At 52.9% G+C, this 22,559-nt stretch overlaps 1 protein-coding gene across 15 annotated transcripts in view; it reads left to right on the top strand.

The window, feature by feature from the left end:
• The window catches only part of CLEC16A (C-type lectin domain containing 16A), a 200,298-nt gene that overhangs the window by 69,519 nt on the left and 108,220 nt on the right, over nucleotides 1-22,559 (top strand). For all 15 annotated transcript variants that reach the window (XR_009256567.1, XR_009256568.1, XR_009256569.1 and 12 more), the window contains exons 13-17: nucleotides 12,038-12,160; nucleotides 15,336-15,445; nucleotides 16,190-16,234; nucleotides 18,835-18,885; nucleotides 22,185-22,313. Coding sequence is in view for 12 of the 15 variants with exons in the window: in XM_058710676.1 (XP_058566659.1) it covers nucleotides 12,038-12,160; nucleotides 15,336-15,445; nucleotides 16,190-16,234; nucleotides 18,835-18,885; nucleotides 22,185-22,313 (458 nt within the window). In the remaining 3 variants the exon portion in view is untranslated. The remainder of the gene's footprint in view (nucleotides 1-12,037; nucleotides 12,161-15,335; nucleotides 15,446-16,189; nucleotides 16,235-18,834; nucleotides 18,886-22,184; nucleotides 22,314-22,559) is intronic.

Below are 22,559 nucleotides of genomic sequence, written 5' to 3'. Positions count from 1 at the left end.
CTGCAAAGAAATCAAGAACATTCTTTCTGGCCTCTGCCAGGAGCTGGGCTTGGCGTAGAGGAGACTTTGTAGCAGGTGACGTTTTAGGAGGTTTTTCATAAGCTAATTGGGAGGTGTGGAGGTGGATGTGGGTTTTACTAAGACAGCCTATGCCTAGAAACGTTTAAGAAGCCCTCGACATAGTAAATATTCACTCTTAAATCTTTAACCCTGATAAATAAGTGGACTAGTGGCAAAAATATATATGATAAAAAAAAAAAGCCTCCCCTCCCATCTCTGTCCTCCACCCTCTTCTTCAAGGCAGTTCGTGTTAGCAGTTTCTTGCGTGTCTCTTTAGAGATCTCCATGCAGACCCAAGTACAAGCGTATAGGATTTTATTTCTACGACTGCCCCGCACTGAACCATAAATAAGGTGTCCCTAATTGTCCATACCCTGTTTTTCTGACATCGTCATGTATCCACGTATCATGTTCCTAGAGAACTGCCTTGTTCTTTTTGATCGTCATGTCTGTGCATCATTTATTCTGCCATCATCCCCTTATTGAACAGCACCGAAACTCCTTCCAGGCTTTTCCCACCCTGGAGAGGACCCACCGTGATGGCTCTTGTCATTTGTAAGTCATTGTGCACCCGGCAAGAGACCTCTAAGAGGCGCTCAGCAGGCTCGGAATCCTGCTGACATTTCCTCCCATCTTGCTCGCTCCCGTGGCTTCTGCGATCCCCTCCAGCCCCTGGCGTGGTGAGTGGCACGCAGGAGCCCTCAGTTTCTGGGCGGAAGCAGAACTCCATGAGACTGACCGACTCCCGCCCAGGTGCCGCCCACCGCTCCCCGGCACCTGACTTCTGTGCCCTCTGCAGTCCGAGCTCCTGCCCGCTGCATGCTGGAGACTCCTACTCAGGTGTTTCAATGGCACCTGGAACAATGTGTGCCGTTCCCTGAAGTATACCCTGACCTCATCACGCTTCCTGCCGTTTCTGGTTCGGTTCAGATTGCCTACCAGGTTGAAACTACCATGACCTTTAGCTCCTTCCCTCCTTTGATCTAGCATTTAGTCGTCAGCCTTTGTCAGTCCTCCCTCTTCAGCTGTCTGGTCAGCAGAATTTGACCAAGTGTGGCTTGGTGCCTGGCTCGAAGCTAGATGCTGCAGGTGAGAACCAGAGGCACGAGGGTAAGAGAGGTCTGGGCACGTCATTCCAGTGGCCGTTATCCCAGCCTCCGTACGGGTCTAACATACGGCTGTTTCGTAACCTGTCCTCCATAGCACTGCCAGGAGATCCTCTGTGACACGGTGTGGACCATGTCCCTCCCGTTCAGAATCCCTTCGTGCCTTCGTCTCTCCCTTAAACTCCTCCCTCCTCTTCCTGGCATTTTAAGTTTCCAGACTGCACCCACCATTCCAACTTGATCTGGTTCCCCTGACTTCCCTTCACAGACCTTTGGCTCTAGGTGCAAATTTTTATCGAGTGGTAGAACTCTTTCACAGAGATAAACTTGGGGATACTGACACGGTACTCCCTGAACTCCTTAAAGGTCTGGTTACAAGCAACAGGAACTACTTCTCATTAACTTAAAGCAGTAAAAGGGAAAGTCTATAGGAAGGCCCCTGGGCCAGCTCCCAGGATCCGAGCAGTTGCTGAAAGACACAGGGAAGGGCAGGAACCAACCAGCTCTGGGGACTTCCTCAAGGCAGATTGTGATTTGGCCCCAGCAGATCCCAGGTTGGGAGTCTGTTTCCATTCAGGTTTCACATTCTTGGGCAAGAGATCTGATTGTTGCAGCTTTTGGTGGTGTGTCTAACTCTGGAACATTCAGTCATGGCTGGGGGTCAGGGTCATATAGCACAGACTTGGCCCCAGGGCCCTGGGACTGGGACTGTTCCCAGAGCAATGAGCTTCTCTGGAAGCCTGGCAGCCATCCCGGTCAGTGCCAACACGCCTACCTGCTCCTGGCTAGTCTTCTACTTTCTTACATTCGTTTGTGTTTCTTCCTGCCATTTTCTCGACCTCAGTGTCTCCACCTGTTGAGATTCTGCTTGCCTGTCAAGGGTCTAGTTGCAAGGGAGTTTTTTCTGATCCCTTCAGGTGATACTCACTTGGGGTTTGTTAGTCCCATCTAATGTGGCAGGCACATTTTATACATTACTGAATTTGACCTGCCTAAAATTTTGTTAAGGAGTTTTGCATTTATGTTCAAGAGTGATATTTGTTTATGGTCTCGTAATTCTCGTTCTGTTTGCTTTCAGAGTTATGTTTACCTTATGGAATAAATTCAGAACCATTTCCTACTCCTGGATTGTATACAGTTTTTATGGAACTGGTATGATTTCTTCCTTAACTGTTTGGTAGAATCCACCAGTGAATCCGTCTGGGCCTAGAGTTTTCTTTGAGGGAAGATTTTTGGCTACTCAGATTCTTCAGTAGCTATAGGGCTAATGAAGCTTTATTTGTTCTTCTTGAGTGAACTTTGATAGCTTGTGTCTTTCAAGGAATTTGTCATTACATCTAAATTGTCAAATTTATTGGTATACCCTTGTTCATTATGTTCCTTTATTATCCTTTCAATGTCTGTAGGATCTATAGTAATATCCCCATTTTAATTCATGGTATTGGTAGTTTAGGTCTTCATTTTCTTTTTCCTGATCAGTTTGGCTAAAGATTTAACAATTTCATACTAATTTTATGGATACTCAAAGAACTGTCTTTTGGTTTCATTGATTTTTCTGTACTCTTTTTCTGTTTTCTGTTTTATTACTTTCTGTTCATTATTTCTTACTGTTAGCTGCTTACTTCAGATTAATTTACTTCTCTTCTTGTAGTTTCTTAAGATGGATGCTGAGATCATTGATTTTTTAAGCTAATCCGTTTTTTTTCTTTTTTTGAAAGAATTTAACATATACTGAAATTAATCTTTTTTGTTTGTAGTTGTATGAATTGTAGCACAGGTGTGGGTTTGGTCAATACCACCATAATCAGGATTCATTACAATTCCATCAACCAAAACTTCCTTCATGCTATTATTCCTTGTCAGTCATACCCTTCCCATACCACTCACAGATATTTAACTTTTTCTTTCTTTTGTGATGAGAGTTTAATACTATAAATTTCCCTCTAAGCACTACATTAGGTGTGTGCTTAGGCGCAATAAATTTTGATAGATGTGGTTTGATTTTATTCACTTTAAAATATTTTATAACCTCCCTTTTATTTATTCTTGTCTGTTGTGTCATCTATGTAAATTCTAGTTATGTTTCTATTAGAGATTTTCCTCCTGGTTTGGTCTCTATTAGAGAATTTTCTGTCCTGGGTCATGGTCAAGTTACTTGGAATTGGTTTGATCCTTTGGAGGCTTTTAAGCTTTGCTGGTGCTGGTCCAGAACAGCCTTTAGTCTCAGGCTCACTTGGCCCCACTGCTGAGGGAGGCCCTTTCTGAAGAGTGTACCCAGTGGGCCACAGTTGGGTGGTCTTTCCACACTGGCCGCTGGGAACACGAACTCTTGTCAGCGTTGTGTGAGCCCCAGATCGTTCCACCTGCTGCGTTCCAGAAAGTCCTTCCCTTCCGTCACATGCATGTACAGAGCAGGACTTAGCTGACGCCTCAGATGGACCGTCTGCAGCTCGCTGGTCCTCCCTCCTCTGGGTTCCAGTCACTTGGCCCCTCTGAGCTCCAAACTCTGCCTTCTCGACAGAGGGAGACTGTGGCCTTTCTTGGGATTTTCTCTTTCTGGGCCAAGGCCTGGAAACTCTTTCCAGACTGTGAACTGGAGCGGTCCCTGGGCCCGCTGCCTTCGTCTCCTCCCTCACAGGGTCACCCTCCAGCGCTGCTGCTTGTCCTGTCCAGTGTGTCGTAATCACTGTTTTACGTATTTTGCCTAGTTTTCTAGTTGCTTGAATCAGGAGGCTAAATCCAACCCATCCTGGCTGAAAGCCATGGCACTTGAAAAAGCTTTATTGTGGTCTAATCGATGTACAATAAACTGCACATATGGAGAGTGTACGCTGTGATAAGTTCTGACCTGTTTGCACCCATGAAACCATCACCACAATCCAGACAGCGTTCTTATCCATCACCCCAAACCTCTCCTCCTGCCCCTTGGTCACCATCCCCCTGCCCGCTCTCACCCCTCTCCCCAAGCAGCACCGAGTTGTTCCTCGTCACCGTAATGAGTTTGTCCTGCCTAGAATTTCACATAAATAAAATCGTGCAGTAGGTACTCTTATTTTGCATGGCTTCTTTCATTGGGTGTGATTATTTTGAGATTCGTCACGTTGCTCTGTGTGTCGCCGGTTCGTTTCTTCCGACTGCCGAGTAGCTGGCCTCCGTGTGTTCATCCATTCATCTGTTAATGGGCACTTGGCTTATTTCCAGTTAAGGGTAAAGTACTAGGAACATTTATGTACAAGTCTTTTATGGACACATATTTGCTTTTTTCTTGGGTAAATACTGAATCATACAATTGGTCTAAGTTTGTTTTTAAACGTTTACTTATTTTGAGAGAGAGAGAGAGAGAGAGAGAGAGAGCGAGAGCGCGAGCGAGCATGCTTAGGGGAGGGGCAGAGAGAGAGGGAAAGAGAGAATCCCGAGCAGACTCCACAATGTCAGCACAGAGCCCGACGTGGGACTTGACCTCAGGAACTCTGAAATTGTGACCTGGGCCAAAACCAAGAGTCAAGACACTTAACTGACTGAGCCACCCAGGCACCCCAGGTTTGTTTGTTTTTAAGAAAAACTGGCACATTTTTTCCCTAAGTAGCTGTATAATTGGCGTTCCATCACCAGTGTATGACGGGTTTTCACATCCTTCGCAATACTTGTACGGCACTCCTTTTGATTTTTGTCATTCTAATAGGTACGTAGCAGTGTCTCATTATGATTTTAATTTGCATTTTCCTAATGACTAATGATAATGACTTTCTGTGTGCTTCATTTGCCACTCTGTGTGTCTCTCTTTTTTTTTTTTTTTTTTAGTTTTTAACGTTTATTTTTGAGAGAGACAGAGACAGAGCATGAGCAGGGGAGGGGCGGGGAGAGAGAGAGAGACACAGAATCAGAAGCAGGTTCCGGGCTGTGAGCACAGAGCTCGACACGGGGCTCGAACTCACACAACTGTGACATCATGACCTGAGCCAAAGTCGGACACCTAACCAACCGAGCCATCCAGGCGCCCCTTTTCTGTGTGTCTTCTTTGGCGAAATATCATTTCAAATTTTTTTACAGGTTGTTCGTTTTCTTATTGTTGAGCCTTGAGTTTTTGGGTTTTTTTTAATAATATATGTTCTGGGTCCTTTATCAGATGAGTGTCACAAGGATTTCCTCCCAGTCTGTGACTTGTCTTTTCATCAGCTAACAACGTCTTGTGAGGAGCAGACCTTTTTAAATTTCCATGGAGATCCTGTGGCACTTTTTCTATCTCTTTTTCTCTCCATATTTTCGCTTTCATTCTGGACCGCCTGGTCTTTAAAGGCAGAGACCATGTCTGTCCCGATGGCCTACCGTGGTACCCAACTTAATGGCTGGCAGCCGGTTGGCACTCAGCCAAAGTGTGTTGACTGATCGCCTCTCGGCTGTGCGGCGGCTTCGCTGGGCTGCTCTTTCTCTTTCTGGTAGCCTGAGCTCAGGGCCTCAGCAGGGGAGGTGTCGTCTTAGGGGTGGGGATGCCAGGCTCCAGGGGGCCAAGGGGCACTTTGTCTTTCTGGTGGCTGGCTTTCCTGAAGGGCTTCCTTCCTGGAGCCGGAGCTGTGTACCTGGGAGGGAGGCGCTCCCTCATCCAGTGCTGGGCCCTGGAGGGACCACCCCACTGAGGTCCTGCCTGGGGTGCCTCCCTTTCATTCTTGAGGCTCCTCCTCTCCCCTTCCTCCTCGACATCGAAGGGGATTTCTTCTTAAAAGAGTGGAAGTGTATAATTGAGGGAATTTAATTCCTTCTTCCATTTCCTGCTGGTGCTATTCATTTATTTCTTCCCTCAGCCTCCCAGCAGAGATCTCGGGAGCCTTATTTATTAGATGCCAGGCACCGTGGTTAATGTTGCGAATGCGGTGGTAAACCAAACACATACTTTCACAGACGTGACTGTGGCTGCTGTGGAGGGAGCAGGGCGAGAGGGGTGGGAGGTGACGGCAGGATGACAGGCAAGCGGGGACACACGGCGGTGAGGAGCTTTGATTGTGTTCTGACGCAGTGGGAACTCCGAAGGTTGTTCAGGCAGGAAAGTGTTGCGCAATCTACATGGCTTCCGTGTTTACCTTCTTTTGAAAGTGACCGCTTTGTCTCAAATCTCCTTTGGTTCTGAAAGACTGTCAGTCACGAAGAATTTGTTCCTGAAGTTACTCAGTTACTTACTAAGGGCACAGCTGTGTGCCGGGCAGCGTGCTCAGCCTGGGGGCTCACAGACTCCAGGCTGACCGAGGCTGGGACCGCCGTCCGCTCATCAGGCGGGCGGGCAGCAGGCGAGGGTGGGCAGGGCGCCCCGAGAAAGGAATGGGCTGGAGCCAGTCTGCGGGCAGTGGGTGGGCAGTGACGGTGAACCGCATCCTATGGGCTGGGGTGGGGGGTGCTGAAGGTGGGTTCATCCGGGAACTGATCTGACCTCTGTGCACCCCTTAGAAAGGGTTCACCGTAGTTCAGCCAGAAGACGGGCAGAATGGAGAGATAATGGGCAGGTGTGGGCAGTGTCGAGGAGGTGAAAGCGAAGGGCTTTGTCGTCATCTCTCAGGTACGTGCCACACACTTCCTGTGTGCGAGGCGTTGTTCTGGGCGCTGGAACAATCTGATGAGCCTCCATCAAGTGAATGAGACGAAATCGGGTCGTGTTGTGACAGAGAATGCACCGGTGGTGGTGGTGGTGGTGGTGCGAGGGTTACTAGCTAGGGGGGGGTCAAGGGACGCTGGCCTGAGGAAAGAATATGACAGCGGAGGCCTGAAGGGCGAGAAGTCCCCTCTGCCAGGATCCGGGGCAGGTGTGGTCCAGGAGAAGGGAACAGTGCGTGCAAAGGCCGTGATGTAGGCAAGAGCTTGTAGGTTTGAGGAGCAGAAAGTGAGGCCAAGCAGAGCGAGGCACTGACCAGCCGGGTGGGGACCAGATCTCGGAGGGCCTTGAAGGCTATGAAAAGGAATTTAGATTTCATTCCAAGAGCAGTGGGAAACCCTAAAGGACTTTTAAGTAGAAGAGTGACATGATCAGATGGACGTCTTTGAAGACCAGTCTGGCCACCGGGTGGAAAGTAGACGAGGCGGGTGAGGGAGAGGGTTGCCGCAGGGGATGTGGGAGGCCCAGTAGGAAGCCGCCACACCCGTCCAGGTGAGGGCTAATGTGGGTTGAATCAGCATGTTGGCTGTAGAGATGGAGAAGACTGGAAGGTTTTATGATATGTTCGGAACCTAGAAATAGGACACACTGATAGAGTGAACGGGACACTTGGGCAACTGTGTGGGGCCATTTACGAAGATGGGGAGACAAGGAGAGGAGCGGGGCTGGGGGAAGGGAGTCCTGCCTGGTTTGGACGGGAGGGAGCACCAAAGGAGGAATCTGGGTGATGCCCGGGTCCCTGACCCTGCCACCGGTGGTGTCATTTCTAGAATCAGCGAGCGTGGGCCATCGAGCAGGTTTGGAGAGGAAGCTGGATGCTTCAGGTGTGGCACCTGGGAGCCCGGTGCCCGGGGGACCCCAAAGGAAACTGCCTAGTGGGAAGCTGCCATCTGGCTTATGCTCCAGCCCTGGCCTGTGGGCCCAGGGTCTGCATTTGATGGGGGTCTTTTGGCTGTTGGTTGGCTGGTTTTTTGGTTAGGCAGCATGCAGTTAGCCAGTTAGCCGCACTTAACCTTCAGCCTCTCTCTTCTAGATCCATACCTTCCAAGCAAGGCCCCTAATGAAATGGTCTCTCTCCGATAGATTTTTCATCATAAGACAATTTTAACATAAAAGCAATGTTAATAAAAACCAAATGTTAGCTCAGGCCTTCCAGTAAATCATAATAGATTAGATGCTGCACCGAAATGAATACCCCACTGTGGCAAGGGTTGACCGGTTGGAGGAAGGCACTCGTTGTGATTCAATTGGGCCACATAATGAATTCTGGTTCATATCTGTAATAGCAAATGCAGCCGTCTCTCCTTTGTCAGGTCTGCAGAGGCCTGGCCCGAGGGAGGGGGGTGAGTTCTGCAGCTTGCGTGTTCTTCAAGGTTTCCCTACTCCACCCACCACCCTCTCGCACCCTCCATTTATCATTGTTTACCCGAGAGGAATCTTGGGCTTTTTGGGTTTTGTTTTATCTTGCTGAGAAGTTACTGGAACACAGATGAGAGGTATGGGAAAGGTTGAGAGGTAACAGGATAAAGGGAGGCTTTCGCCATGCAGAGAGCTGGCAAAACATCCTTCTGGATCTCCAGTGACACATAATCAGAACTGGAAGTACATTGGAAATCGGCCCAACATCTGGTTAGCTTTCGAAATAGTGGGTCTATAGTTTTCCAAAGCTGGCAATGCTTGCGTGACTACAGCCAAGGAGACCTCGGCCAAAAGAAAACAAGTTTTTTGCCCATCACTTACCCGGTGCCGTTGTGGTCTCTTTATCCAGGGTTGTCTGTCTCCGTCTTTCTCTGGAGCTTTGGTCTGGGTCTTTTCCACCCCTGTCCCAGATGGGGGCTATTGCTAAGGAGGAAGAATCCAGAAATCAGAACTTAGAGGGGAAGCTTCTGACATCATGGAGCCACACCCTTGCCTTCCATTTCGGACTTGCTGGGTCAGTTGGGAGTCCCGTCCCCACCCTCCCCCCAACCCCGTGGTCCCTGGGTGGAAATAATGCAGAGGGAGACCCTTTCTGACTCACTTGGACAGAGAGGGATCTGACCCCAGCGGGGAGGGAACCCGGAAGCGTGTGGTCTGCTGGAAGTCTGAACGTGCTCGCACATCTTCCCAGGCCATGTGAAGTACATCTGGGTTTCTGTGGAATTTCTCTATTGCTCATCACTTAAGGGTTGAAGCAAATAGGACAGTGTATTATCCACAGTGTTTACTTCAGTCGGAGTTTGGAAATGGCTTGCAGAGGAACTCAGTCAGGCTTGCAACAAAATCTGCCTTTTAGTGCCTAAAACCTGTGTGTGTGTGGGGGGGGGGGGGGGGGGCGGGTGTGTGAGTGTGTGGAGGGGGTGCGTGTCCATGCACACATGTGCGCCGTTTTCCTGTTCACATGCATGTTCTGGTCATACCGTGACACTGGCCTTGTTAATAACAACCCTCAGCCACTAATTGGTTTGAACCCAGAAGAATGAAGCTTTTGAATTGCCACACGGGCCTTGAAAGCCAAGGTCTGGAATGGGATAATTCAGAGTAATGGGGCGGCGGGGGGCGGGGGTGGTGGTTAGAGGCCACGGTGGGAGAAAGAGAGAGATGGGGAGGAAGTGAGGCACCTGGCCCAGGAGGAACTTTGGAGAAGGAACAGAGACGTTCAAAGGGGTTTTTGCAAAGTTTTTCCACGTGTTGTACGGAGTCGATCCCGTTCTCTGTCTCCCTGTTGGCCGGCGGTAAAATCCACCTCAGGTAGAGCGTGGGGAAGAGTGCCTTGAGGAGACGGATCGCCTTGAGTGGCCGGGGGGCAGTGGAGACCACTCCAGAGTAGGCATGAAGGAGCACAACCGGATCACGTGGTCTCCCGCTAGCTGCTGTCCCGGGATCTTGGCGTCCAAGCCTTGCCCGTCCCTTTCCCCCAACGTCTACCTCGTCGCTTCCTTCCAGAGTCCCCACCTCTACCCTCCGCGAGCTCTTGCCCACGCCTTGCAGCTGCTGCCTGTGAAGCTCGAGGCAAAAGCTCGCTCCTTCAGGATCCTCCCTGGGTGGCGCATCCCTGAGTCGGCCCCCAAACAGAATAGCATTTAGAAGTTAGCTGGACCTTGTCCACGTTTGGAATCTTCCTATTCTAACCATGCTGCTTCCTTGCTCTGTGGCCTTGGAGACGTGACTTAACATCTCTGGGCCCTCATTTCCAACTAAAGGGGGAGGTTGTGCTGGACTCTGGTCCTGTGAAGTTGTAGAAGGAACTGTTTCAGTCCCTTGGGGTCCCCTCCCCCCCCCCCCCCCCCCGCTTCACAGAGAGTGGAGTCGCCACTTGAGGAAAGTCACAATAACCGTGGAGTGTTTTTCTTCCTGTCGAGAGAGGATTTGGCCACAGATTTCCTCATTTTTTGACAAATTCTCAGGGACTGGGGGCCCTAATAGGAAAGAGACAAAATGGAGCTCGTCATAGAAGTTCAAGAACCAGTTCAAGTCCTTGACTGTCCCGGTTCTGGTGACCACTGCCGCGTCCCCGAGGGAGCCAGCGGCTGGGCCCCTCCTGCCATCCTCGCTGAAGGGGGCCAAGAGATGGTCCGGCCCAGGAGCACTTCTCCCCTGGAACCACTGGCTGCCAGGTCCCAGGGAGCCAGAAATGGGAGGATTAGAGCGATGTCAGGATGGTGTTGACATCTCTGGGGAGGGAAAACAGACGCCAGAAAAATTTCACTTGATGTTCTTTTTACCATTTAATAAAGCAGCGTGCTTCCGAGTTAGACGTTTAGCATCAAAATGGGATCTAGAATCTGCAAATTGAATTTTCCTCGCCGTCAAGTGTCTTGACGAAGCCGCTGCTGGTGAGGCGGGAGAGGGAGAACGGCCCAGCTCCAGCCCTCAGGCCGTCCCTCACCCGTGTCATCTCCCCGGCATGGCTTAGCCTTTGGTTCGGAGCTGGAAGGAATTCAATAAAGCAAGATATATTGTTATGGTTTATTACGTCAATGCGTGTGTGGAGGAGTTACTTAGAATCCAGACAAGCAGCTCTTCAGTGCTGTCCTCCACTGTTTTGTCAAGGTTCTAAATGAAGCGTCATCTAGTACTCAAGGGGCCGTATTTCAAGAGTTCCGAGAAGTGTCACCTTCCCCCTTTGGTAGAATAACAGGAAAAGACGTGCTTCAAGCGCAAACAATCCATTCAGCTCTCCAGCCTTGGATCAGGCGAACCATTTGTCTCTGTAAGTGTATTTTTCCAGAGCCACCTTCGAAGGGGGGTAAGGATTCCGGGCCCCTCTCCGCACCTGGCCTGCCGGAGTTGCCCTCACAGGTCTTCCCCTCGCCCGGCCCCCCAGGTTCCACTTCAAGGAAAATGACACTCACTGCCCAGCTGGACTCTGTGCCCTCGCGTTTCCTCTTCACAGCCACCTCTCCCATGTCTTGTCTGTTGTGTTCGAAACGCCGTCAGTGTTTACTGGCAGGAAAAGGATTCCTTGGCCACTTGAAGGTAGATCCGCGCCGTCGACCTCTTTGTATTTGCGCCTCTCTGTCGCGAGCGCTTAGCCCGGTCTCTCTTCGCCGACACCGCCCCTCGCCTGGTGCGGTGCCCCCCACCCACCGCCTGTGTGCTCGTTCAGTGGCCGGCCCCGCTCATCGAGTTCTCTGCCAGGAGCTTGAGGCGCACCTGCCGGGCGTGACTGCGGTTTCCTTTCCGTCCGGTCGCTTCGTCTCCGTGTGCGTTTCCCCCACCGTGGAATGTGTCCGATTATGGGCGGCCTCTGGTGGCACACAGGCCTAGCATGAGGTGGCCGAGTGGCACGTCGTGCAGAAGTCACTCCTTTCCCGTGTCCCCCGATTATGTCTGGGAGCGTGTCACTTTTCGGGGCTGGCGTGCCTTCCGCACCTCCTAAGGATCCGCCGAGCCCCGTCTTTAACAGAGAGGGCAGGCCTGGGCCGCGATGAGTTGACGCAAGTCAGCGATCCTTGACTAAGATGTAAAAGCGTTGTCTTTTTTTTTTAACACTGCCTGTCAGCGTGGCAGCATGTTGATTTCCACCTTACACGTGGGGATAGAAAATGTATGTTTTGATATGTACTGATTCAAGTTCCATTTCAGAGAACTGTGCAGTGAGCTCTAGTTCAGGCAGCACCGGTCGTGGCAGGAGTCACGGAGATGGACCCCGGGTCGCCGAGGTTGGGCAGGGCCTCCTGGGGCGCCCTTCAGGATGAGCGGGGTTCTCACGAGGCGGCCCCCTGACAGCTTGCCCCTTTGTGCGTTCCAGGCATGGATCCTGAAAAACTAGAGCAAATCCAGCTCCCGGTGCCCAGTGCGGCCGACAAGACCACCTACAACCATCTCCTGGCCGAAAGACTCATCAGGATCATGAACAACGCTGCCCAGCCAGGTGCCTGGGGTGTGGCTGCTCACAGGGGCAGTAGAGTGAGAGGGACCGGGCCGCCGGACCACGCCCCAGGAGCCCTGGGTCCTCGGCCTGTCCTTTCTGAGAGCGCAGGCAGATTTCAGCTCCTCCCTGGGCCACCCATACCACTCTGTCCATCCGCGTCTTCTCCTCGGGATCTCCTCCTCCTTCCTCCCCTGTCTGTCTTCTCCTTCCACACCCAACCCTTCTTGTGCCAGTTTTGCCAGTGTGTGTCACCCTCCTCTCGGGGAGGCCAAGGCCACGTTTGAGCACGAACCAGCCTGAGAGTGTGCACGAGGGAAGTTTGGAAGGTTCGGATCAGGGGCCCTTGATGGCACAAGACCTGCCCAGCGTGTGGCACCTGTCAGCCCAGTTCTGAGGTTTTGGCCGAGGATCCTCAGCCAAGGCAAGGGCTAGAAACAACCGGAGGGGTGACCAAGCACAGTGATTCCTAAGTGGAGACACCTTTGCCCGCAGGGGACGTTTGACAATGTCTGGGGACATTTTTGGTTGTCACAACGTGAAGAGGTGTTACTGTTGGCCCCCAGGGGTCAGGGCTGCTGCACAGGACAAGTGCACAGGACAGCCTCCAATGACGTAGGATTATCTGACCCAAAACGTCAGCAGTGCTGAGCTCGAGGGACGCTGATTGCCAGGCGGATTCTCTGCAGAGGCAGGGGGATGGGCCATCAGGGTGTGTGAGAGGGCACAGAAACGGGCCCAATGGAGACGTGGCCTGGTTAAGAGGGAACCACTGAGCGGTACAGTAGGAGCAGTCAGGCGACGAGCCCACGTCAGGCTCAGGAGAAGGGCAAGGGTGGGAGTCGTGATAACAGGTGAGGACTCCAGAAGTCAAGGGGCGTGGGCTCCACGAAGCGGCCAGAGCCCGGCGTGACTTCGGGGAGGGTGTACAGAGGCTTGGGGGGATGGCTCCACGGAGAAATGTTGATCGAGTGCCTCCTGCATGCCAGCCGCTGTGTGCAGATGACGAGGGTCCAGGAAGTACAGGACACGTGTGGCTCGTGCCTTCCAGGAAGCCACGGCCGGGCATCCCAGACTGCTGCGACTCCACGAGGAGATAGAATCTCGAGCTCAGGGGCGCTCGGGGCTAGAACTAACACTGTGGCACTCACAGACATAGGGGTGGTGTTTAAAGCCGCGGGAGAGAAGAGAGGCATATCGGGGACCAAGCCCTGGGCCACTACAGGTATCTCAAGGTGATGAAGAGGGACGGCCCGCACGGGAGCCTGAGCCGGGTCCCACACGGAAGAGGAGGGGCAGCGAGAGAGACAGGTGCGGCTCAGGACCAAGGGCACTTGGTGGGGGCAGTTTCTACCGGAAGGTCCAGTACGGGGAACGGAGGTCTTCCCCGGGGACGGTGGCTCGGGGGGCAGTTGGCAGGGGCGGCTCAGTGGTTGAGGTTGGCGGAGCGTGGCCTCCGGGCTGGGGAGGGACGGCAGCCCCTTAACGGGGCCAGTGGCGGGAAGTCTGCGCCTGCCAGGAGCTTGCAAAGGAAGAAGGGTCTTGGTGGAAGATCACAGCCCAGTCGCCCGGAGGCGGCCGCAGGGCTGTCGTGGCTGAGCCAGGGGGGTTCCGCGGAGGGGCAGGCAGCAGCGAGACTGAGCCCCGGAGAGCTGGAGGTGGGAGGCGGGTGGCGGGCGGGCACAGCCTGCGGGGCTGTGTTCACGCTGGGCCCGTGGGGCCCTGAGAGAGAGCCTCGGAGCCGAGACCAAGCAGCCTCTCCCAGTAAATGCTTCCCTCTTCTCCGGTTCCCCCCCCTGACACGTGAAGCAGGAAAAGGATGGGCAGGGAGGTGAGCACTCGCGCGTCTGCCTCGAGTTTTTCCCGGTAGCCTGTCCCGGTCCTCGGGGTTCCCAGGGCCTCAGGGCTGCAGCCTTGAGACTTCCTCCTCTCTTGGCCCTTCTTCCACATTGAGCCGTCTCCCCAGAAACGAGCTTAAAGACGCAGGGAGGAGTCTGCCTAAGAGCAGGGTGCCCTCCCATCAGGCAGTCACAGATGCTTCTAGGAGCTGCGCTCCACGGGGCTTTTGGCATTCAGAGCCCCTAGAGTCCACTACCGCCCGGGGTGAAGCTTTGGACAAGTCACTTCACTTGTCTAAACCCCAGTCTTTAGAGTGCCCATAGCCGTGGGTTTTTGTAGAGACTTCTCGAGAGAGGGGTCTGTACAGTGCCCAGCACGGTGCCCGGTTCACAGTAGCATAGCAGGTGGATCAGTCATGGACAGAAACCCATACTCAGACTGGCCGAAGCAATCCAGACAGAAACAAAACTACTGGCTTGTGTGACTTGAGGTCTTGTGTAACTTCAGTGCTGGCTTCAGGCGCAGCCGGATACCGAAGCTCAAGTCGTTAAGACTGTTTCTGGACTCTACTGCTGTGTGTGTGCCCTTCTCTCCTCGGGCCCTGGGCCTGCCAGACATACTCTGGGCGGTCTGGGGGAAAGGGTGGACTGTGGGGGAGGGGGTGGGCAGTTTGTAGAACTCCGAACAGAAGATTCGAAACTCTGGCGAGGGTGCGGGGTGGCCGGTGTGGATCCTGGTCTGGTGCCACTCAGGCCCCACCATTGTGCCCGTGCTGCTCTCGGCCCAGCGCGAGGAGAGGTTCTCTTGCCCGGTGGTTCCAGCACGGTGTGGAATTGAGCCTTATTGGCTGACTGGCTCCCTCGCCCGTCCCTCCCTCAGTCACCGTGACCAGAGAGATAGGGCATCTGACCAGCCTGGCCGATGTGCCTGTCCCTGGACAGAGGGGAGGGACCAGCTGCACCCAAATTGCATGCCCAGGAGTGGAGTTGGTGATTCTCCAAACGAAAGTGGGGGTCTTGTTCCTGAAAAGAGGAAGGAACCCAGCCAAGCAGAGCAACCACAGACGGCCACTTTTTCAGCCTCCAGTTATAAATAGTAACAATCTTTTTCCTGCCTCCTCTCCCCTGATAAAGGGGGTGCAGGGGAGTACCTGGCATGGGCGGTGTGGGTACATTCTATTGTCATTGACTGGAGAGGGGTTGGCCCCTGGGTTTCCCTCCGTGTCCCCACTGGGTGTCCAGGGCCCGTCACCTGTTAACCTCAAAGCGATAAAGGCGAGAAGCTGTATTTGAGGGCTTCCCGCCAGGGTGTGCGAGGCTGACCCAGGTTTCCTGTGCAGATGGGAAGATCCGGTTGGCGACGCTGGAGCTGAGCTGCCTGCTCCTAAAGCAGCAAGTCGTGGCCAGCGCGGGCTGCATCATGAAGGACGTGCACCTGGCCTGCCTGGAGGTGAGGGCCCCGCCCCCGCGGCCCGTGTTCCCCCGGAGGGGAGGAGGCGGTGGGCAGGAAGCTGCTGGATCCAGATCGGAGCCCCAGCGTCCACAGCACCAGCGAGAAGCAGGGCGTAATGGCCCCTATGCCTCTCCAGAAGAACTGCCCTTCCTCTGAGACCGGCCCGATGAACCTGCCTAGTTACTGAATTTGTGTGGTTTCTGTTACAGTTACCGGCCTTATATTTGTCACCGGAATTGTATTATTCTCCTTTCTGCATTACAGAGATTTTATACATATTCAAACACACGCACGCTTCTTATTTACTTACGGTTTATTGTGCCAATACCTGCATCTGTTGTTTTTAAATAGTTTTTATTGCCTTTCCCCTTATTTTTCATGTTTATTTGAGAAAATTTGGAAAGTACACGGGGGAAAAAGTAGCAACCCGAGTTGACGCTTTGTTGGGTGTCTCTCCAGATACACACACATGTATAAAAATGGAGTCACCATGGCCATATTTTATAACCCGCTGCCCCCACCTAACTCGGTGTTACCACCTTCCCCTGTCACCACCTTGAATCACCTCTCTTTTGCCTCGTTGTTATTTTGAGCTCACCCTCCCTCCCTCTCACATTACGAACCACTAGATAGATTTAAGATTAGCCCGGCCTCTCCCCTGTTTTACATGCTCTCAAATTTTGGAATTAGTAACTCACCCGACTCCCTGCCCTCCCTCCCCACCTCCCTCTGTTTTCACAGGGTGCCAGAGAAGAAAGCGTTCACTTGGTACGGCATTTTTATAAGGTACGTTGCCAGAGCACAGGGGACGGCAGTGTGGTGTGGGTCACGTAACTGGGACTGTAGTGTGTGGGCATACGCACGTGAAGGTCACAAGTCCGTGGCTGCTCCGTGTGCCTGTGCTTCCCTAGTGACCCGTGTGCAGCGTCCCAGTGCCCGGACGCTGTCCCAGTCCCCGGTCCCTGGTCTCCCCCTGCTTCTCTTACCAGGGCACCTGTTGAGGATTCAGTGCTACTGCGGACGGTTTATCAGTCACGTGTGAATTTGTGTATTGCTGAATTTACGTATAAGTTGTGAATTACTTACACCTGCACATGACTAAGTCACATATGTAAATTAATAGGGGCATGAATTATGTTTTTCACGTAAAGTAACTTTGAATTGTATGTGAATTTATGAATTATATGCATGTACGTTATTATTTTTTTAATATTTTATTTTTGAGAGAGAGAGAGAGAGAGAGAGAGAGAGGGAGCAAGCATGAGTGGGGAAGGGGCAGAGAGAGAGGGACACACAGAATCCCAACGGGCTCCAGGCTCCAAGCTGTCAGCACAGAACCCGACACGGGGCTTGTACTCACAAACCACAAGATCATGACCTGAGCCGAAGTCGGACGCTTAACCGACTGAGCCACCCAGGCGCCCCTGCATGTACGTTATTTATAGACCTGTGTGCCAGGAAACCTCGTACAGGCTTCTAGAGGTTTATCATTAGGGGTAGTGAGATTTTGTAAAGGACCACCATGACTTTGAGTAACAGAGAAATTTGTAGATTCCTCTTCGGATTCCAGATGTTTAGTTTTGAAATATCTCCTTGTGATGGTTTTGTGTCATTCTTATCTAGGGCATGATGTATTCCTTAGGGAAGCACGTAATTTGTCAGCAGTAGGTGGATTAATCCATATTGACATGGACCTAGTCCCTTCCTGGTTTTCGACCTCTGCGTCAGGTCTTTCCAGGTCCAGTTAGCCACAGTTTCCCCTTGTTCGTCTGGCTGATGAGGAGAAAGGTGTTAGTGCTGCCATTTTCTTGTTGTTCAACCTCTTTGATTTTTTGTATTCTCTTTAACCTACCATGAATTATAGGCACATAGGCACCAGAACTCTGTTCTTTGCCGGAAGCTTTTTAAGCCACTGCCCATTATTGTCCAGGTTCATTGAGAGAAAAGCAGGCCTTGTAATCTAGGATCCACCTCGTCAGGCTCAGACGACCCCGTGCAGCTGCAGCATGGTGGGCACACCCAGCCAAGGGTGGACCCCTGCGGGCCCCCACGCACGGGGGAGGAAACCCCAGGCTCCCCTTAGACCATCGCAAGAGGCTTGGCCTCAGCGAGGATACACGTCCTCGGCAAAGCCCAGGAGAAAGCGGAGGCCTCACGGCTGCATTAGTCATCTTTGGGTCTCTTTCCAGGATAACTGCTCTTAGTTTGTCCCCTGTCCCCCACCCCCCACAGAAAGTCTTGCATTGCAAAAACCGAAAGACAGAGATACATAGGTAGACATTTGCCCAGAGGGTTTTCTTCACCATTAGTGAAAGGAGAGCTATATTTGAATTGCAGCTCCCTTCTCCCCACCCAGATTGTTCTTTTATCCTGTAAGTTTTACTGATAAGGTCTTACATATAATACAATCCTGTAAGGTCCTAAGTAGAATATCTCAGAAGGTGTTGGATATTTCCAGGGTCGTGATTTCTGTGGTTCTTACGTGGAACTTATACTGGAAAAAAGTATAAAGGATCTCTTCCATTCCCACCCTGCCCATGTATTTGTGTTTGTGGATGTGTGATTCAGGACTTAGGAGAGAGACAGGACAGTTCCAATAGTCCAGATGCATTCAGCTGAATCTCCCCTCTCCTCCCCAGCTGTGCTCCGTCCAGTGGTGCCCATAATGACCGTGCTTGCATTTAGCAGCCCTGGCCGGGTGGCGGGCTCTGTGCTCAGGTTGACCCCTGTCACCCTCACGGCGACCCGTGTAGATGTGGGCTGTCACTCGGGCCTTGCAGCGGGCCAGCGAGAGGCTCTGAGAGGTGAAGCTGGGATTTGGCCCCTGGTGTACCTGTCTCAGACCCAAGTTCTTAGCCATCACAGCCCCGCGGAACTACAGAGCCTCACAGGCGTGCCTCAAAAATGAACGGACCAGGCTGTATAATTTTAGCTTTAAGTATACTTAATTACACGCTTCCTTTCCGAGGTGTGGCGCCTCCTGGTTTGAACACGGCAGCTGAGCCGGGCTTCCCCATCTCTCCCACCGTTCTTGACAAATACATGATGTTGAACACTCGCCATTTTAACCACATTTATATTTTAATTTTATGTGGTGGTGTTTTGTTGCTGTTTTAATTAGCTGCCTTGACAGAAGGGATCTAACTATACGTGCTTAAAAAAAAGGGGGGGGGGGAGAGAGTCGTTGACAGGCGCAACATGGTATCCGGGCTTTCGTTTGAGAGAGCGTGTGTGTTTGTGCTCACGTGTGTATTTTACTTCCTGGTGATTTTCTAGAACTCGCTAATGAGAACCAGATGGCCCCCCAAGCCGTGAAGTGGAGTTTATCATACTTTGGTGTTTATGGAAAAAATATGCATAATCTCCCTCCCTTCCTTCCTTTTTAGGGAGAAGAAATTTTTTTGGACATGTTTGAAGACGAGTACAGGAGCATGACAGTAAGTGAGGGGCCAGGAAGCGCTGGCGTGGCCTGTGCGGCTCGTCCTGCGGAACCGAGAGAATTCTCACTTGGGCCTTTCTGACCGAAGGACACAGATTGGCGGGGAACTGAGTTGGAAACGGTGCCTCTGGCTCGCTGCCACTTTTGAAATCTCAGATGACACTCACTCCCCCTGTTAGGGTCGTGCCGTAGATGGGTCGGAAAGATTCACTTGGGTGCAAAATGGTCCCTGACTGAGGTCTCACGCCACGTCAGGAATGTAAAGCATGTTGTACGTAGTTCTGCCCTTGCTGCTCGCGTCACCCTGATGGGAGTGGCTGCTGTCATTCTCTCCCGTCACCGATCAGGAGGCGAGGGGCTGAGTGAGGCCCCAGCCTGCCCAGCCAGGGAGGTGAGAGCCAGGATTCTAAGGCAGAGCAGTTCCCCTGCAGTGTCCTGCCCTTCTCTGCTGGGCCCCTGGAATGTTCCGGCGTGTTGCTTGTCCTCGAATCCATGGCACCGGCTTAGAGTCCTCCCCGTCTGCCTCCGTCCGGCAGGCACGGTCATGGGAAGAGATCGGGTCACGCAGCTCTCTCTGTCGTGTTTATTTCTCTGCATCCCTAACACCTGCCCCTTCGTTGGCAGTCAGTAATTAGGTGACAAATGTCCTTTTCGTGGACACTGCTCATCAAAGAGTGAAGCAATTCGGGAAGTTGTAATGAACCTCAGTGTCACAAACACAGAAGCAGCTTGCTCAAAGTGGCTCCTGGCTCCCAAGCCCATCTCACCGGGGGGTGGACTGCTGGGCCCTCACCACACCCCTGCCCTCGGCACTTCCGGGCCCTCTGCGGAAAGGGAACGTTGTAAGTTGGCATTCTTCGTCTCCAGATGTGCCCGAGTAGTGCCCGGGCCTCCTCTGGTGATGTGTAGGCCACCCAGGTGCATCTCACACCTGGTGGTGGCCACTGCCCCCCATCATTCCCCTGACCCCCCGGAAGAGTGTCTCTGTGTCCTACTCTTTGTTTGGACCAGTAATGGGAGTGGAGTGGATTTAGGGATGTCTCACCCCCGGGATGTCTCCTTCTGCGTTGCGGTTCTCCACAGGTCGGTTTCCTGTTGAAACGGGAGGCTCGTACGTCACCTGACGATGTGGAAAAGCTCGGGGTCCTAAACCCCTGCTCAGTTTCTGCTCTTGTTACCTCCTGACGATGCGACCTTCAACGGGTTGCTTCCATCCTAAGCCTTCATTTTTCCCGTCTGTACAATGGGGCCCACAGCACGCACCCGGCCTGGATGTGTAATACCGAAGGGGTGCCTCCCATAGACGGTGTGCATGAGTGCTTGGTTCCCCTCCCTCCCACCATAGGGGCCTCCCCCGGCCTCGTTTGTCTGTCTTGTCGCATGTTCATTGTGTGTCCTGCATGGTGTCTGGCACCCCAGAGAACCTGAAAGGGGGCACACCCCATACCTGAAAGTCTAGTCCTTAGGTCAGACTTCAGGAACCAGTCGCTGAGCTAAATGAAGCAGAGATAGGCCCTTGGATGCTGCTGATGTGCTCACGGAGACCCTTGTGCTAAATCCAGGCCTTCATTTTTGACCCTCATTCATTTCTGAATCACCTCCTGTCTAATGCAGAAGGTGTAATGAGGGCAGCCGTCTGCTGTTCTGCGGAAGGTGGTGGAGACAGGTGGGGCAGCGCGGAGGGGGCTGCCAGGGGGTGGAGGGCAGGCCGGAAGGCACTGCCGGAAGGCGATGCCAAGGGCGGCCCCGGGGCAGGACATGGGGCTCTGTCACCCTGCCCTGGGATAAAGGGACTTGGGAGGAGGGACCCCAGGCCTTTGGAGGAAACTGCTTACAGCGGCCCAGAGGAAGAGGCAGGCAGGGTGTGCTGTCTCCTTGGCTGCTTAGCACAGACAGCCGGGCCCTCACCACACATGCCGTGTATAGTTAGCTGTGTGTTCCAGGAGGGAAAAAAAGTGATAGGATTGAAGCCCACCTTCTTTAAAATAGATAGGTAGGTAGGTAGGTAGATAGATAGATAGATAGATAGATAGATAGATAGATAGATAGATAGATAAAGGGGCGCCTGGGCGGCTCAGTCGGTTAAGCGTCCAACTCTTGATTTTGGCTCAGATGATGACGTCACAGTTCTTGGGATCAAGCCCCATGTCAGGCTCTGTGCTGACAGCACAGAGCCTTCTTGGGATTCTGTCTCTCCCTTTCTTTTTGCCTCTCCCCGCTTGCTTTCTATCTCAAAATAAATAAACATTAAAAAAAAAAATCACTCACATATTAAAAAAAAAAAAAAAAAAGACACCTAAAACAGCATGTGATGCTTGAAGCAGTAAAATTAAATCTCTAGGACATTTACCTATATAGGAAATGTCATTCCTTTAGGGTGTCTGGTAAATGAAGTGTCTGTGTCCAACGATGCATGCACATTCAGTGTCAGTACTGATGCAGCAAAGTTCCAGGAGGGGAGATGTTGTTACCATTCATCGTAGTCATCAGAGAAGACTTCCTGGAAGTGGTGTGGAGCTAGGCAGACAGTCCCGCTCCTGTCTGGCCCAGCGGCTGTGGGCATACGCGCCTTCTCAGGGCTCGGTGTTCCCCTCTGTAACACGGGACAGCATCAGCACTCCCGTCCAGTGGTAGGTGAGCCCCACAGGTGCCCGGAACTTAGTAGGTGCTCACTGCGTAGCTTTGTTTTTCTGATCCCAGCTAAGATGCTGAGCGGCTGAGGAAGGAAGTAGGTCGGTGGTCATGTGGCAGGAGTCGTAGGGCGTCTGGAGCAAGGCGGGCCTGGGTCTGCATCTTAGTTCTGCCACCAGCCAGCTGAGTCTCCGTCTTGTCGGTGGACTGGGAAACATCCCTTCCGGAGTCTTCGGGGGGACTAAATAGGATCTGTAGCTCACCGCCTGCCTGCAGTCAGTGGTCTGCTCTCCACAAACGGGGGGCTGCCCTCGCCAGGTCTGTCGTCATCACTCTGGGGAGTACAAAGAGAGGGAGGAGGCTGCGGTCAGGGACCCGCTCCCCGCTGGGTGGAGGGGCCCGAGAGGGTGGGAAAGCACAGCTTGCCCCAGCACGGAGGCAACTCGTCAAGGGTGTCCGAGCTGTCAGTTCAGGGGAAGGAAAACTCTGCATCTCGGGAAAGAAAGGCTCGCGTCCTGCACGTCTGGCTGCCTCGAGGCCTCGTGCCAGCCTTAATGTGGGCGCGCTGTACCCGTTGGCTGTCGGCGGGTGAGATGAGGGGCCCGTGTAACCTGCCCCGGCCCCTCCCTCCCTGCGGTGAGGTTTCCTGTGATGTCTCTCTTCCAGATGAAGCCCATGAACGTGGAGTACCTCATGATGGACGCCTCTATCCTGCTGCCCCCGACGGGCACGCCGCTGACCGGCATCGACTTCGTGAAGCGGCTGCCGTGCGGCGACGTGGAGAAGACGCGGCGGGTGAGTGAGCGCAGGTGGGACCCACCTCTCCTGGGCTGCCGTCTGCCGGGGCCGCCGCCGGGGCCGGGAGGGAGGGTCTTCCAGCAGGTCGGGAGCCCGCCGTCCACCCCGTGTCCGGACAGCGGGCGGACGGGCGCCCCCCCTCGTGCCCTGCCGCCCGGACAGACTTCTCAAGGGGACCTGCCCCTTGCTAACGCAGGGTTGAAATTCCACGGCGCGGTGCCGGGCAGGCTGCCTTCGCTGGTG

The sequence above is a fragment of the Neofelis nebulosa genome, chromosome 18, assembly GCF_028018385.1.
Source record: "Neofelis nebulosa isolate mNeoNeb1 chromosome 18, mNeoNeb1.pri, whole genome shotgun sequence".
Lineage (NCBI taxonomy): Eukaryota > Metazoa > Chordata > Mammalia > Carnivora > Felidae > Neofelis > Neofelis nebulosa.
This window is presented reverse-complemented; position numbering and strand designations above follow the sequence as displayed.